The sequence below is a fragment of the Pristiophorus japonicus genome, chromosome 1 (assembly GCF_044704955.1).
Source record: "Pristiophorus japonicus isolate sPriJap1 chromosome 1, sPriJap1.hap1, whole genome shotgun sequence".
NCBI classification, from domain to species: domain Eukaryota; kingdom Metazoa; phylum Chordata; class Chondrichthyes; family Pristiophoridae; genus Pristiophorus; species Pristiophorus japonicus.
In genome coordinates, this window is record NC_091977.1 from 501,695,858 (window position 1) to 501,714,080 (window position 18,223).

General features: G+C 46.2%; 1 protein-coding gene across 1 annotated transcript in view; it reads right to left on the bottom strand.

Annotated features, from left to right (window-relative positions):
* The window catches only part of col22a1 (collagen, type XXII, alpha 1), a 463,862-nt gene that overhangs the window by 305,620 nt on the left and 140,019 nt on the right, over positions 1-18,223 (bottom strand). The window contains exons 4-5 of the mRNA XM_070888428.1: positions 3,445-3,519; positions 1,113-1,212 (exon numbers count right to left, since the gene is read on the bottom strand). Coding sequence (XP_070744529.1) covers positions 1,113-1,212; positions 3,445-3,519 — 175 coding nt within the window. The remainder of the gene's footprint in view (positions 1-1,112; positions 1,213-3,444; positions 3,520-18,223) is intronic.

Consider the following 18,223-nt stretch of genomic DNA (forward strand, 5'->3'; position numbering starts at 1 on the left):
ACATCATTCTGGTCTCTTCCTCCCCTGAGATAAATATCTGGGCCATCAAAGCCGCCGTTTCCAAGGTCAAGTCTTTGGTCTCAATCAGTTTCCTGAAAACCCCAGCATGCCCGATGCCCTCAATGAAAAAGTCTCGCAGCATCTCCACTCTGCATGCATCTGGGAACTTACAAGGCTCGCCAGTCGCCGGAGGTCTGCCACGAAGTCTGGAACGCTTTGCCCTTCTCGTCGCCGGCAGGTGTAAAACCGGTATCTCGCCATGTGCATGCTGCTCGCCGGTTTAAAGTGTTCTCCGATCAACTTACTGAGCTCTTCAAAAGTCTTGTCCGCCGGCTTCTCTGTCGCTAGAAGGTCCTTCATCAGGGAGTACGTCCTGGATCCTCAAAGCGTCAGGAGATGAGTCCTGCGTTTGTCGGCCGAAACCTGTCCCAGCCATTCCTTAGTGACAAAACTTCGCTGTAGTCTCTCAATAAAATCGCCCCAATCATCACCAACACAGTACCTCTCGTCTGTGCTGCTAGTGGCCATGTTCGCGTGGTTTAAATCCCAGTTTCTCGTCGCCAATAATATGTCCTTACTTCCTTACTATACAGTACAAATGCACACGAGGCCCATACTAGAGTGAAGGTCACTCTGTGACCAGTAACCTTTATTAACCAGCACTGAAGTGGAGAAGATGGGTGGAGCTTACCCTTTTATACCTGAAAGTCCATGTTAGGAATGTCTCCCACAAGTTCACCACCTAGTGGTCAGTGTTCTCACGGTGTACAACTTAGGTCATTTTATACATGGATTACAATGACAGTTGAATACATGACAGAGTGCAAGGCAGTTGCTTGTATCTAATGCAGTAGAGTGGTGAGTAGTGAAGTAAAATGATGTTCAGTAAAGTGGAGAACAATGAAGTGATCTAAAGAGCTGTTTTTTTCATATTCAGTGGAGTGCAGTGGTGTGCACAGGAGTGGAGCAAAGTGGAACGGAGTAGAGTGGACTGGAGCAGAGCAAAATGGAATGGAGTCGAGTGGACTGGAGTGGGGAAAAGTGGAATGTAATCAATGGACTGGAGTGCATAGAGTGCAGTCCCTTCAGATACATCACATTTGGACACTTACTTTGTCATCTGAACTATGGGCATTGTTCCAAGGCGAACAAATCCTCCATCTTTCATTTCGATAATGCTTCTCACATGGAACAGCTCCATCAGGTCAAAACCTGTTTGAATGCACACCAAAAATAATCTGATGTTACGAAGATAGTTTTAAAAATATATATATTTTACCATCTTTTTCATCATTTAAAGCAAGGGTGTCAAACGCACAGACCGCAGAGCAGTTCCATTTGGTGTGCTGTGCCTAGTCTCCCAGGCATTGCTCCTAACAGCCCAGGGAACTGCTTCTTTTAAATTTGGTGCTGCAGTAGGGCCCCTGCCCCATGACGTCACCACCACCACCATCTGCACTGAGAACTGACCCCTGTGAATAAAGTACAGAAACCTTAATGTATCAGGATGTGAGAGGGATTAATATTTTCTGTTTAAAGTATTGATTTCATTTATGTCTTTAAGGGACCTGGGATTCTTTTCACTTCTTCCAATAATCCTGCAAGCCAATGTGCCAATGGGAAGGTTGTAAGTTGGACAAGCAACAGGAACCATCATATGTGTTCAGAGGTACTGAAGCTTATCACTGCTCTAGTCCGGCTGCAAACTCATAGGGATCCCTAAGCCTTGACGTTGCCAACCTGTGCCTAAGCTCTCTGGATTTAGGTAAATGATGGGGTCGGCTTTGTTTACGCCAATAATATCAGCACATCGGGGAGCGAATCGGCTGAACCATTGCAAAAGATCAGAGAATTTTAATCACAAGTGAGTTACGCCCAAAACCACTTGCATTTGTGTTTTCTGTGACCTTTTACACTAGTCCTAGATTCAATTTGCACGGGTCAGACACCACCCACAAAACTGGCCACGTACCCGAAATTGCTAGATTTCGCTGATAGTGCTGGTCCGAGAAGATTTTTCAAATTGTGTTAAGAAGAACATAAGAACATAAGAATTAGGAACAGGAGTAGGCCATCTAGCCCCTCGAGCCTGCTCCGCCATTCAACAAGATCATGGCTGATCTGACCGTGGACTCAGCTCCACTTACCCGCCCGCTCCCCATAACCCTTAATTCCCTTATTGGTAAAAATCTATCTATCTGTGATTTGAATACATTCAATGAGCTAGCCTCAACTGTTTCCTTGGGCAGAGAATTCCACAGATTCACAACCTTCTGGGAGAAGAAATTCCTTTTCAACTCGGTTTTAAATTGGCTCATTTTCATAGATGCACAAGCACTAACAGGCACATTTTTAAAGTATTTCCATATCAAAAATGAGGTTACTCACAGGTGGAGTACTGGACACCCTTATTAAAATTGTTTATTTTTGGTGATAAACTCAAGTTCAACTGTATTAATAAAATTGCCCCAAGTTACCACTCTTAAATACATCGAGGAATATTTTTTAATGGAAAGAAAAAAATAGAAACAATTACGTTCTATTACGCTGCCCAATTGCGCTGGTTCATAGAAGATTTTATCGTTGTGTCTACGCGAATACATTTTAGTTGAAAATGTTACCTAATCAGCGTAATGTCAGGCACAATTTGGGCACAATTTTCTGATTGTGCCCAAAGTGGAAACTCTACAGCCAAATGTTTATCTTTTTTAAAAATTAATTGTTGGGATGTGGGTGTTGCTATTGCCTATCTCTAATTGTCCTCGAAAAAGTGGTGATGAGCCACCTTCTTGAACCGCTGCAGTCGGGTGGTGAAGATACTCCTACAGTGCCGTTAGGGAGGGAGTTTCAGGATTTTGACCCAGCGACGATGAAGGAACGGTGATATATTTCTAAGTTAGGATGATGTGTAACTTGGAGTGGAACTTGCAGCTGGTGGTGTTCCCATGTGCCTGCTACCCTTGTCCCTCTAGGTGATAGAGGTCGCGGGTTTGGGAGGTGCTGTCGGAGAAGCCTTGGCAAGTTGCTGCACGTGCACAGTGTAGATAGTATGCACTGCAGCCATGGTGCGTCGGTGGTGGAGGGAGTGAATGTTTAAGGTGGTGGATGGGGTGCCAATCAAGCGGTCTGCTTTGTCCTGGATGGTGTCAAGCTTCTTGAATATTGTTGGAGCTGCACTCATCCAGGCAAGTGGAGAGTATTGCATCACACTCCTGACTTGTGCCTTGTAGATGGTGGAAAGGCTTTGGGGAGTCAGGAGGTGAGACATTCGTCGCAGAACACAGCATGATAACATTCTACCAATATCGATTTCTTAATAGCTCAGTTTAAAGACTCAAAGCATGCTGATTGGTTGTTGTGTATGTCAAAAAATAGACTAACTGCAATGTTCTCCGACATATATATGATTCTGCTATTACATGTCCTGCTTTGAAACTCACTTACCTGGGATGTTAGCTGAAGCCTTGTTTGGTAGTTTGTACTGACTGCCCTGCAATCTCAGATTGGGACATAGCACATCTGTTGAAGCATAAAATATAAATGTTACTCAAAGTATTATTGTAAAATATCATCAGATCATCTATGGAATTTCTCACTGCAAATTGGATGATTTGCTATTTAATAATGAGAGGAACATTATACCTTGTAATGTATTATCCTGCTACTAAGAGGGAGCTATGTTTAAACTGACCTGTCCATTTAAGACCACAAAGTCTGATTCCTGTAAGCCTGGCGTCAAGCAGTATATGACTGTACTTATGAGGGAAGTTTGCAGATTGTGATGTACACCACATACTCCGTTCCCGAGCTACCGACTCTATCCCTCTCCCTGGTTACTGACTGAAGCTGAACCAGACTGTTCACAACCTTGGCATCCTATTTGACCCGGAGATCAGAATCTGACCACATATCCGCTCCATCACCAAGATCGCCTACTTCTCCCTCCATAACATCACCAATCTCCGCCCCTGCTTCAGTTCATCTTCTGCTGAAACCCTGATCGATGCCTTTGTTACCTCTAGACTTGCCGATTCCAATGCTCTCCTGGCTGGCCTCCCATCTTCCACCCTCCATAAACTTGATCCAAGACTCTGCTGCCTGTATCCTAACTCGCATCAGGTTCCATTTACCCATGTGTTGGCTGACCTATATTGGCTCCCGGTCTGGCAACACCTTGATTTAAAAAATCTCATCATTGTTTTCAAGTCCCTCCATGGCCTTATCCCTCCCTATCTCTGTAACCTCCTCCAGCCCCACAAGCCTCCAAGATCTCTGCAATCCTCCAATGTTGGCACATTCCCATTATCATCGCTCCACTATTGACGGTGCAATCATCAGCTGCCTCGGCGCTAAGGTTTGGAATTCCCTCCCTAAACATCTTTGCCTCTCAACCTCTCTTTACTTTGCTAAGATGTTCCATAAAACCTACCTTTATGTGCTCGGTGTCAAATTTTATGAACACTCCTGTGAAGCGCCTTGGGATGTTTTATGCATTAAAGGCACTTATATAAATGCAAGTTCTTGTTGTTTAAATATAAAATTAGGAAAGATAACGGATTGGGATCCGTGGAGTGGTAAAGCACACATTCACATCAGTAATGCCTCACTGTTGACTATGTACTTAGATACTTGTACTTGTGCCTAAAATTGCACCTTGTTTCAGGAGAATAACCAACCAAGAGCCACTCTCTGGCCTTTACACTCAGAAATGGTAGCTCCAGAGTAGGTGGCTAGGGTACACTTTTAATATGAAGCCTCACAATGAGAGTTGGCTCCCTTTTTGCAACCGCATGACCACAGCTGCATCTCTTCCTGGATCTACAATTCCTGTAACCTGGGCTTTTTTTTTTACAGAATTGAGTGCAACAGATAGATGGAAACTTGAGGATTTGTATTTTGTGCTGTACTCCGATAGTGTAAGAGGTGGATGGTGTCTTCTTTTGGCCACAGGACGTCACTATGCTCAGCACTTTTGTGCCATTATGCTGATTTTAGCTGATTTCAATCAATAATAACCCTTCAAATATTTGTGAAGAGCTACATAGAACAAATGGAGAGTTCAAACTGCACCAGTAATGGCATCCCACCCATAATGCCCCGAGTCCGGGTTTGAAATGTGCGCAAGGGGCAGTTCCAGAGATGAAACAATGGTGCTAAAGGGCACGGACACACATTGACTGAAGAATTGGAAACACACCTGTTGACTGTCCTTTTGAAATGCTCGGGAAGTGTGGTGATTTATAAAAAGAACACAGCTGTCATTTTTAAATAGTAGACTGACTCAGTGTACCATATCAAGTATTGGGTTTAAATCACAACCCTGTAAATAATCTGTTAAATATAAGTCCACCATTTAGTGGATACTTTATCACTAACTTGGCTGTCAGCTGGCATTTTGTGATTGTAACTAACCAATTTATCAGCGCTCTGAGATCCTTAAACAGCTGCCACTCCCAATGTGGAGGAAACAGACAGTTTGTTAAACGATAAGGGGATAAGGAGTTATGAGGAACATAGAAACATAGAAAATAGGTGCAGGAGTAGGCCATTCGGCTCTTCGAGCCTGCACCACCATTCAATAAGATCATGGCTGATCATTCACCTCAGTACCCTTCTCCGTACCCCTTGATCCCTTTAGCTGTAAGGGCCATATCTAACTCCCTCTTGAATACATCCAATGAACTGACATCAACAACTCCATGCGGTAGAGAATTCCACAGGTTAACAACTCTCTGAGTGAAGAAGTTTCTGCTCATCTCAGATCTAAGTGGCTTACCCCTTATCCTTAGACTGGGTCCTCTGGTTCGGGACTTCCTCAACATCTGGAACATTCTTCCTGCATCTAACCTGTCCAGTCCCGTCAAAATTTTATATGATTCTATGAGATCCACTCTCATCCTTCTAAACTCCAGTGAATACAGGCCCAGTCGATCCAGTCTCTCCTCATATGTCAGTCCTGCCATCCCGGGAATCAGTCTGGTGAACCTTCGCTGCACTCCCTCAATAGCAAGAATGTCCTTCCTCAGATTAGGATACCAAAACTGAACACAATATTCCAGGTGACGGCTCACCAAGGCCCTGTACAAGTGCAGTAAGACCTCCCTGCTCCTATACTCAAATCCCCTAGCTATGAAGGCCAACATACCGTTTGCCTTCTTTACCGCCTGCTGTACCTGCATGCCAACTTTCAATGACTGATATACCATGACACCCAGGTCTCGTTGCATCTCCCTTTTTCCTAAACTGCCACCATTCAGATAATATTCTGCCTTTGAGTTTTTGCCCTCAAAGTGGATAACCTCACATTTATCCACATTATACTGCATCTGCCATGCATTTGCCCACTCACCTAACCTGTCCAAGTCACCCTGCAACCTCTTAGCATCCTCCTCACAGCTCACACCACCACCCAGCCTAGTTTCATCTGCAAACTTGGAGATATTACACTCAATTCATTTATCTAAATCACTGATGTATATTGTAAATAGCTGGGGTCCCAGCACTGAGCCCTGCAGCACCCCACTAGTCACTGCCTGCAATTCTGAAAAGGACCCATTTATCCCGACTTTCTGCTTCCTGTCTGCCAACCAGTTCTCTATCCACGTCACCCCAATACCATGTGCTTTCATTCTGCACACCAATTTCTTGTGCGGGACCTTGTCAATAGCCTTTTGAAAGTCCAAATACACCACATCCACTGGTTCTCCCTTGTCCACTCTACTAGTTGCATCCTCAAGAAATTCCAGAAGATTTGTCAAGCATGATTTCCCTATCATAAATCCATGCTGACTTGGACCGATCCTGTCACTGCTTTCCAAATGCGCTGCTATTTCATCTTTAATAATTGATTCCAACATTTTCCCCACTATTGATGTCAGGCTAACCGGTCTATAATTCCCCGTTTTCTCTCTCCCTCCTTTTTTCGAAAATGGTGTTACATTAGCTACCCTCCAATCCATAGGAACTGATCCAGAGTCAATAGACTGTTGGAAAATGATCACCACTGCATCCACTATTTCAAGGGTCATTTCCTTAAGTACTCTGGGATGCAGACTATCAGGCCCTGGGCATTTATCGGCCTTCAATCCCATCAATATCCCTAACACAATTTCCCTACTAATAAGGATTTCCTTCAGTTCCTCCTTCTCACAAGACCCTCAGTCCCCTAGTATTTCCCAAAGGTTATTTGTGTCTTCCTTCGTGAAGACAGAACCAAAGTATTTGTTCAACTGGTGTGCCATTTCTGTGTTCCCCATTATAAGTTTACCTGATTCTGACTGCAAGGGACCTACGTTTGTCTTCACTAATCTTTTTCTCTTCACATATCTATAAAAGCTTTTGCAGTCAGTTTTTATGTTCCCAGCAAGCTTCCTCTCATACTCTATTTTCCTCCTACTAATTAAACCCTTTTTCATCCTCCGCTGAATTCTAAATTTCTCCCAGTCCTCAGGTTTGCTGCTTTTTCTGGCCAATTTATATGCCTCTTCCTTGTATTTAACACTATCCTTAATTTCCCTTGTTAGCCATGGTTGAGCCATCTTCCCCATTTTATTTTTACTCCAGACAGGGATGTGCAATTGTTGAAATTCATCCATGTGCTCTTCAAATGTTTGCCATTGCCTATCCACCGTCAACCCTTCAAATATCATTCGCCAGTCTATTCTAGCTAATTCACGTCTCATACCATCGAAGTTACCTTTCCCTAAGTTCAGGACCCTAGTCTCTAAATTAACTGTGTCAGTCTCCATCTTAATAAAAAATTCTACCATATTATGGTCACTCTTCCCCAAGAGGCCTCGTACAACAAGATTGCTAATTAGTCCTTTCTCATTATGCATCACCCAGTCTAGAATGGCTAGCCCTCTAGTTGTTTCCTCAAACGGGCGGGGAAGTGGAGCTGAGTCCATGATCGGATCAGCCATGATCTTATTGAATGCCGGAGCAGGCTCGAGGGGCCATATGGCCTACTCCTGTTCCTATTTCTTATGTTCTTATGAATGGAGAAATCCAGCAGTTTGTGTAGGATATGTGCAAAGGAAAATACAGAGTTCTATTTCTTTCTTTTGCTTAATGAAAATGACTTCAAATTCGTTAAACTAACATCAAGCTAATTTCCCCAGTTCCAGTGGGGTTCCATAGGGCTCAGTACTAGGCCCCTTACTATTTGTAGTATATATTAATGATTTGGACATAAATGTAGGCTGCATGAGAAAGGAATTTGCAGATTATACAAAAATTGGCCGTGTGGTTGACAGTGAGGAGGAAAGCTCTAGACTGTAGGAAGATATCGATGAACTGATCAGTTGGGCAGAAAAGTGGCAAATGGAATTCAATCCAGAAAAGCGTTAGGTAATGCATTTTGGGAGGGGCAACAAGGCAAGGGAATACACAATAAATGGGAGGATACTGAGAGGTGTGGAGTGTCATGTATGTAACCTTTATGTAACAACACTGCAATACTGTATATACGTAAGAAATGCACACCTTGACCACAGGGGGTGAACTTGTGGGAGACACTCCTCACCTGGTCATCCAGGTATATAAAGGGTGGTCCCATGCAGTGTCATCACTTCTTGGTCCTGTGAATAAAGGTTCAGGTCATGGAGTGACCTTGTCCATAGAATGTGCCTCCTGTGGATTTGTGGTATTGTGTAAGGACTTTACATTGGCGACGAGAAACGGGAATCAACGACCCACAAGAATGGCCACCAGCCGCACAGATGAACGGTACTGTGTTGGTGAGGACTGGATGATTTCATTGAGCGGCTCCAGCAGAGTTTTGTCATGAAGGACTGGCTGGGAGATGCAGCAGCCGACAAGCGAAGGGCTCATCTGCTGACCAGCTGCGGACCTAAGACTTACGCACTCATGAAAGACCTGCTAGCACCCGAGAAGCCGGCGGACAAAACCTTTGAAGAGCTCAGCAAACTAATCGGTGAGCACCTCAAACTGGCAAGCAGCGTACACATGGCCCGACACAGATTCCATACCCACCGATGTCGGGAAGGACAGAGCATACCGGATTTCATTGCGGACCTCTGGTGCTTGGCCAGCCTCTGTAAGTTCACAGACGCCTGCAGGGAGGAGATGCTAAGGGATTTCTTTAATGAGAGGATCGGTCATGCTGGGATTTTCAGAAAGCTAATTGAGACCAAGGACTTGATCTTGGAAGCGGCGGCGTTGATGGCTCAGACTTTTATGGCAGGGGAGGGGGAAACCAAGATAATATACGCGCGCAATTCTGCCTCAGGGAGTCAATATCATAAACGCGACACAGAGCCTCGCAGGCAGGCAAGGGCAGTTCGACACATCCCAGGCAGCAATCGACCCAACAGTAAGACTCCAACAGAGACAATGGCAGGCTGAATGGACATTTACGCCCCTCCAGTGGACAATGCGGCCTGGCATGGAGCCATGGAGCCATTGACACCCACTAACAGGTTGCTCAAGAGCAGTCAAAGGGACAATCAGCGAGGAATGCTTGGTTACAGCTCTTTTGTTCACAACAATGGGAATCTCAGTTCATGCTGGAGGTGTGGGGGCAGACATGCTGCCAGGACTTGCAGGTTTCAACAGTTCGTCTGCAGAAATTGTAACCTCAGTGGCCATTTAGCCAGAATGTGCAGAAAGCCTGTAACCAGGCTAATATACTAGGCAGATGAACCAGATGAGGGGTCTGCGAGGCAGGATGTCGCTTGGGGCAAATCAATGGACGCTGAAGTTCAGCGGGTTCATGTGGTAAACATTCACAGCTCATATACAAAAACGCCACCTATGATGATGAAAGTCCTATTAAACGGCATCCCTGTACGCATGGAACTGTAGACAGGGCCAGCCAGTCACTCATGAGTGTTCAACAATTCGAAAAGCTGTGGCCATTTAAACCTACAGATCCAAAGTAGAACGCATTGAGACGCAATTACGGACGTACACCAAAGAAATCATTCCAGTGCTAGGCAGTGCAATGCTGGCGGTCACACACAATGGATCGGTGAACCGGCTGCTGCTCTGGATTGTCCCGGGCAATGGTCCCGCACTGTTGGGGAGGAGGTGGTTAGCTGAGATGAACTGGAAATGGGGGGGATGTGCATGCCATGTCATCTGTGGAGCGAAGTTCATGCTCACAGGTCCTACAGCAATTTGAGTCACTATTTCAACCTGGTGTCGGGACGTTCAAAGGTACCAAAGTAGTGATACGCATCACCCCGGACGCCAGACCAGTGCACCACAAAGCCAGAGTTGTGCCGTATGTCATGCGGCAGAAAATTGAGAGCGAGTTGGACCGGTTGTTAAGAGAGGGCATCGTCTCGCCCGTTGAATTCAGTGACTGGGCGAGCCCCATCGTTCCCGTCATAAAAGTGGATGGCTCGGTCAGGATCTGTGGCGACTACAAGGCCACTATCAACTGGTTGTCCCTACAAGACCAATACCCACTCCCGAGAGAGGAGGACCTTTTTGCCACACTAGCAGGCGGCAAGCTGTTCACCAAGTTGGACCTGACTTCAGCCTACATGGCCCAAGAACTGGCCGACGAATCTAAACTACTGACCACCATCACCACGCACAAGGGACTGTTTGTTTACAACAGGTGTCCATTTGGCATTCGGTCAGCGGCTGCGATTTGTCAAAGAAACATGGAAAGCCTGCTCAAATCCTTTCCGGGAATGATCGTATTTCGGGACGACATCCTCATCATCGGTCGTGACACCGAGAAACACCTCCACAACCTGGAGGAGGTGCTACGCCGACTGGACCGGGTAAGCCTGTGACTCAAGAAGTCTAAGTGTGTGTTGTTGGCTCCCGAGGTCGAGTTTCTGGGCAGGTCGGTTGCTGCAGATGGGATTCGGCCGACCAAATCCAAAACAGAGGCGATTCGACAAGCGCCCAGGCCGTGCAACACATTGGAGGTGCGTTCATTTCTGGGACTCTTGAACTATTTCGGGAACTTTCTGCCGAACTTAAGCACATTTTGGAGCCGCTACACGTGCTCCTGCGTAAGGGTTGCGATTGGTTTTGGGGGGACTGTCAGGAATGGGCATTAAATCGGGCGCGGAACCTACTTTGTTCAAATAAGTTGTTGAACCTGTACGACCCCCGTAAGAAATTGGTTCTGACATGTGATGCATCGTCCAATGGGGTTGGGTGCGTGTGGCAGCAGAGTAATGCTGAGGGCCAACTACAACCTGTGGCTTATGCCACCAGGTCGCTCTACCAAGCTGAACGGGGATATGGAATGGTTGAGAAGGAAGCACTCGCATGTGTCTACGGGGTGAAAAAGTTGCATCAGTACCTTTTTGGCAGGAGGTTCAAATTAGAAACGGACCACAAGCAGTTAACATCCTTGCTGTCAGACAGCAAGGCTGTCAATGCCAATGCGTCAGCTCGCATACAGCGATGGGCTCTCATGCTCGCTGCGTATGACTACACCATCCGGCACCGGCCCGGCACCGAAAACTGCGCTGACGCGCTCAGCAGGCTTCCACTGTTCACCACCGAGGGGGCAGCGGAACAAAGCACTGAGATGGTCATGGCTGTCGATGCCTTTGACAGTGCAGGCTCCCCCGTCACAGCCCGCCATATCAAAATCTGGACCAGATCAAGATCCCCTCCAATCCTTGATTATGAAATGTGTCCTGACTGGAGATTGGGCGCCCACGCACGGAGCATGCCCTGAGGAGGTCAGACCGTTTCACAGACGGATGGATGATCTCTCCATCCAAGCCGACTGCCTACTATGGGGCAGCCGGGTAGTCATGCCCTAGAGGGGCAGGAAAGCATTCATCAGGGAACTCCACAGCGAGCACCCAGGCATCGTGCTGATGAAGGCCATTGCCCGGTCACATGTATGGTGGCCGGGAATTGATTCGGACCTGGAACACTGGGTTCGCAGGTGCACAACGTGTGCCCAGCTAGGTAATGCCCCCAGGGAGGCCCCACTCAGCCCGTGGCCCTGGCCCACCAGGCCATGGTCATGTATTCACGTAGACTACACGGGCCCGTTCATGGGAAAAATGTTTCTCATTGTGGTTGATGCGTACTCGAAATGGATCGAGTGCATCATTTTGAATTCGTGCACGACATCCACCACTGTGGAGAGTCTGCGCACGGTCTTTGCGACCACGGCTTGCCGGACATTCTGGTTAGCGATAATGGCCCATGTTTCACAAGCTACGTATTCCGGGAGTTCATCTCGGGTAATGGCATTAACCATGTCAGGACAGCACCGTTCAAGCCGGCCTCCAATGGCCAAGCGGAACATGCGGTCCAAATCATAAAACAAGGCATGCTCCGGATTCAAGGACCCTCCCTTCAATGCCGCCTATCACGCCTCCTGCTGGCCTACAGGTCCCGACTGCACTCGCTCACGGGGGTCCCGCCCGTGCAGCTACTCATGAAATGAACACTCAAAACTTGGTTGTCCCTCATTCATCCAGTCCTGATCGACATTGTTGAGGGCAAGCGCCAGTCCCAAAACGAGTACCATGACCGAAATTCAAGGGGGAGATGTATAGAAATTGATGACCCCGTATTTGTTCTCAATCACGCTTTGGGGCCCAAATGGCTTGAGGGTACTATAATAGACAAAGTAGGGAATAGGATCATAATGGTTAAACTTAACAATAGGCAGATATGCCGCAAGCATCTGGACCAAAAAAAAGGTTCATCATGGACACTGAGGAACCTGAGGAAGATCATGAGATGGTATTCACACCACCGCCAAGGAAGGAGCAACAAGAACATTCAGCAGCATGCACAGTCCCTGCGGTCTGCCCGGACAGGCCGGAATCACCACAGATGACAGACACGCATACCAAGGCTCAACAACCAGAGCACCAACTGCGGCGCTCCACGAGAGAGCGAAGACCACCCGAGAGACTTAACCTATGATCCCAATCAGGTGTTGAGGGGGAGGTGATGTCATGTATGTAACCTTTATGTAACAACCTTTATGTATATACGTAAGAAATGCACACCTTGACCACAGGGGTGAACTTGTGGGAGACACTCCTCACCTGGTCATGCAGGTATATAAAGGGAGGTCCCACGCAGGACCATCACTTCTTGGTCCTGTGAATAAAGGTTCAGGTCATGGAATGACTTTGTCCATAGAATAAGCCTCGTGTGGATTTGTGGTATTGTGTAAGGACTTTACATGGAGGAACAGAGAGACCTTGGAGTATATGTCCACAGATCCTTAAAGTAGCAGGACAGGTCGATAAGGTGTTAAAAAGGCATTCAGAATGCTTTCCTTTATTAGCTGAAGCATAGAATACAAGAGCAGGGAACTTATGCTCGAACTGTATACAACACGAGTTGGGCCACAACTTGAGTATTGCGTTCAGTTCTGGTCACTACATAACAGGAAGGATGTGATTGCACTAGAAAGGGTGCAGAGGAGATTTACAAGGATGTTGCCAGGACTGGAAAACTTCAGCAAAGAAGAAAGATTGGATAGGCTGCGGTTGTTTTGCTTGGAACGGAGGAGGCTGAGGGGAGATTTAATTGAGGTGTATAAAATTATGAAGGCTCTGGATAGAGTGGATAGGTAGAACCTATTTCCCTTAGCAGAGGGATCAATAACCAGAGGGCACAGATTTAAAGTAGTTGGTAGAAGGATTCGAGGGGAGATGAGGAATCATTTCTTCACCCAGAGGGTGTTGGGAGTCTGGAACTCACCGCTGGAAAGGACGGTAAAGGCAGAAACCCTCACCATATTTAAAAAGTACTTGGATGTGCACTTAAAGAGTCGTAATCTACAGGGGTAGGGACCTGGAAGGTGGGATTAGCCTGGGTAGCTCTTTTTTGACTGGCACGGACACGATGGTCCGAATAGCCTCCTTCTGTATCTTAATTTTTCTATGATTCTATGATTCTATGAAGCTGTTTGCCATTGCCTCCCCAATTTTCGCCTCCCAATAATGAGTCATCAAGGTACCCTGGATACAAGAATCAAGACAATAGAGCGAATGGTGATGAACTGCATTACGCGGGCGGTCCTTGGAAGACTCAGATGTAGAAGCCTGAAGCCTGCAATGCGGCCGAGTTGCTCAGTATCCTTCTGTGTGCATGGTGAGGGCAGCAGGAGCCTGTGCACAAGGAGCGTAGGACTGATTCCATGATCAAGCGCTCACCTGGCAGTGGAAGGTTGGGAAATGGCTGGCCCGCAGCCGTTCATTGCCCATTAATAACAATGGCTGGAAAAACATGGTTTCCAGGCCTACACTTCCCTGAGCTGTGCTCACTCAGAGCGCTGCTCCTCGCTGCGAGTATCCAATTGCCAAATCATCCCCGGGGCCTGTTGCATAAAAATTGTCATCTTCACAGCAACTAACAGTCATTCCTGCCCTGGAAGTGGTTCTCCAGCCTGGCTGCAGGATTGTCCATAGTTCTGTTGTGGTCCCCTTCAGGATTCCTGCACAGAAACAATAGCCTGACCTTGAACTTGGTGGAATAATGATAAGCTGTAACGCAGCATCGAAGAAACAAAAGTGCCTGTTTGTCATTCCTGATCTGATTGACTTTCTACCTCAGCTTTCAAATAGAGAGATATGCCCTTAAGGATGCCCACAGTTCTTTGCAAATCACGAACATCATTTGCTGGACATACAGACACAGACAAAAGATGCAGATATACTTAAGAAGCTGTCAGGATGGTTCCAAGACATTTCATCACCTTCAATTGTTCCCCAATAGCAATACAGCAGAGAAACTGGAACAAAAACAAACACTAAAGCCACTAATGCACCTTTAAGATTCAACTAAAAGGAAGAGGCCTATTTTTCAGTGATTAACATAGAAACATAGAAACATAGAAAATAGGTGCAGGAGTAGGCCATTCGGCCCTTCTAGCCTGCACCGCCATTCAATGAGTTCATGGCTGAACATTCAACTTCAGTACCCCATTCCTGCTTTCTCGCCATACCCCTTGATCCCCCTAGCAGTAAGGACCTCATCTAACTCCTTTTTGAATATATTTAGTGAATTGGCCTCAACAACTTTCTGTGGTAGAGAATTCCACAGGTTCACCACTCTCTGGGTGAAGAAGTTCCTCCGCATCTCGGTCCTAAATGGCTTACCCCTTATCCTTAGACTGTGACCCCTGGTTCTGGACTTCCCCAACATTGGGAACATTCTTCCTGCATCTAACCTGTCTAACCCCGTCAGAATTTTATATGTTTCTATGAGGTCCCCTCTCATTCTTCTGAACTCCAGTGAATACAAGCCCAGTTGATCCAGTCTTTCTTGATAGGTCAGTCCCGCCATCCCGGGAATCAGTCTGGTGAACCTTCGCTGCACTCCCTCAATAGCAAGAATGTCCTTCCTCAGGTTAGGAGACCAAAACTGTACACAATACTCCAGGTGTGGCCTCACCAATGCCCTGTACAACTGTAGCAACACCTCCCTGCCCCTGTACTCAAATCCCCTTGCTATGAAGGCCAACATGCCATTTGCTTTCTTAACCGCCTGCTGCACCTGCATGCCAACCTTCAATGACTGATGTACCATGACACCCAGGTCTCTTTGCACCTCCCCTTTTCCTAATCTGTCACCATTCAGATAATAGTCTGTCTCTCTGTTTTTACCACCAAAGTGGATAACCTCACATTTATCCACATTATACTTCATCTGCCATGCATTTGCCCACTCACCTAACCTATCCAAGTCGCTCTGCAGCCTCACAGCATCCTCCTCGCAGCTCACACTGCCACCCAACTTAGTGTCATCCGCAAATTTGGAGATACTACATTTAATCCCCTCATCTAAATCATTAATGTACAGTGTAAACAGCTGGGGCCCCAGCACAGAACCTTGCGGTACCCCACTAGTCACTGCCTGCCATTCTGAAAAGTACCCATTTACTCCTACTCTTTGCTTCCTGTCTGACAACCAGTTCTCAATCCATGTCAGTACCTGCGATTCCTACTCCGACTAGCACGTGGCACTGGTAGCAATCCTGAGATTACTACTTTTGAGGTCCTACATTTTAATTTAGCTCCTCGCTCCTTAAATTCATCTTGTCGGACTTCATCCCTTTTTTTACCTATATCGTTGGTACCAATGTGCACCACGACAACTGGCTGTTCACCCTTCCTTTTCAGAATGTCCTGCACCCACTCCGAGACATCCTTGACCCTTGCACCAGGGAGGCAACATACCATCCTGAAGTCTCGGTTGCGGCCACAGAAACACCTATCTATTCCCCTTACAATCGAATCCCCTATCACTATCACTCTCCCACTCTTTTTCCTGCCCTCCTGTGCAGCAGAGCCAGCCACGGTGCCATGAACTTGGCTGCTGCTGCTCCCCCCTGATGAGTCATCCCCCTCAACAGTACTCAAAGCGGTGTATCTGTTTTGCAGGGGGATGACCGCAGGGGACCCCTGCACTATCTTCCTTGCACTGCTCTTCCTGTTGGTCTTCCATTCCCTATCTGGCTGTGGACCCTTTACTTGCGGTAAGACCAACTCACTAAACGTGCTATTCACGTCATTCTCAGCATCGTGGCTGATCATGCAACTTCAGTACCCCATTCCTGCTTTCTCTCCATACTCCTTGATCCCTTTGGCCGTAAGGGCCACATCTAACTCCCCTTTGAATATATGTAACGAATTGAGGCCTGTGTGCATTGGGCTCTCAATGACCTCAGACCACAACCCACCAGGTAGAATGTGGTGCCTGATGTGCTTGGATGTATGGGGTGACTTGATGCATATTTTTAAAATTTAAGATAAAATAAACCTTTAAGTTAAATTTAAAACTCGCTATGCTTCCCCACCCACCAAATAAAACACATTATTAGAGGAGCTTTGCACCAATTCAGATCTTTCAGCTGCTGCACTGAAAATTTAGCCCAGCCAAAATCCTTGCAGATGTTGGGCAGAGGTTTCAGAGAAGGAATTTTGCGCTCCCACGGTTAATCGTGTTCCTAGTCTTGTTAAGATCCTCCCTCACTACATACTATTTCCCAAGATAGTGTGGGTAGCTGACCTGCTTTTCTCATCACCCTAACAACTTGGCTTTTCAAGAAGTCACTAGTCTATACGATAGCAGCTTTTCTGAGAGAAGAATGGGACATCATATGAACCTGGCTGCAAATAACTCGTATAGATCTCAGCAGGAGTGGATGCTAAACAGTACATGAAATATCAAAACTCGACGTCACTGAACCCTGTACTAAACATAACTACTTGGCTTCTATGAGATTGTGTGCGACCTAGAAAAAAGGGAGGAATACGGGGCCTCACACCCAGCTGAAAGGGAAAAAAAACAGACAGCCTATTAGGACTTTCCAGTCAAAAATGGACAGTGACAACTCTAACATAGGTCTATGAGCAACTTTCTGCTCTCTCTCTTGGTGAGCGTCCATGTTACAGACAGGCTAGCTGATGCAACAAATGGAAGATCACAAATATATTTCTTCTTTAAAACGCTCCTTAAAACCTCCCTCTTTGACCAAGCTTTTGGTCACCTACCCTAACTTCTCCTTATGTGGCTCGGTATCAAATTATTTGTCTTATAACACTCCTGTGAAGCACGTTGGGACAGTTTACTATGTTAAAGGCGCTATATAAATGCAAGTCTTTGTTGTTGTTAACCACTTACACAACCACACTTAGTAAGTCGCCCACAGCATTGCCAATGGAGAGTTGATGATTATTTTTATATACATGTTGGTGATTAGTTGGGAGAGAGACTGCAGAAACTAGGTTCACAGAGCTGCATTATGACCAGAATTTGTAACTACATTGTGATAGTTGATGTGGCAAAATTGAAATTGAAATGTTAACACTAAACTGTGTGAAAAAGTGTTTGTTTGTGTATATTTACATAAGATGTACTGTCCATCTGTTCCTTCCCTTCACTATAGCACTTGGATGGATAAAGACATAAGAACAAAAGAAATAGGAGCAGGAGTAGGCCATTTGGCCCTTTGAGCCTGCTCCAACATGCAATAAGATCATGGCTGATCTTCTACCTCAACTTGAGTCGAATAACGAGGGTTGTAGCTTGGGCTTTAAACTAAAAAATGGTGGTGAGGGGCAATTTAGATATCTAAAGAGAAAGGTCAATGCAATAGAGCAGTGTAGCGATTTGGGTAAAAATAAGCAGAGTGTGACAGGAAAGGACAAAGAATTTAATGGTGCCAGTGCAGCAGAGAATAAGGTCAAGGCAAAACCATTAAATTAAAGGCTTTTTTTCTGAATCCATGAAACATTCGTAA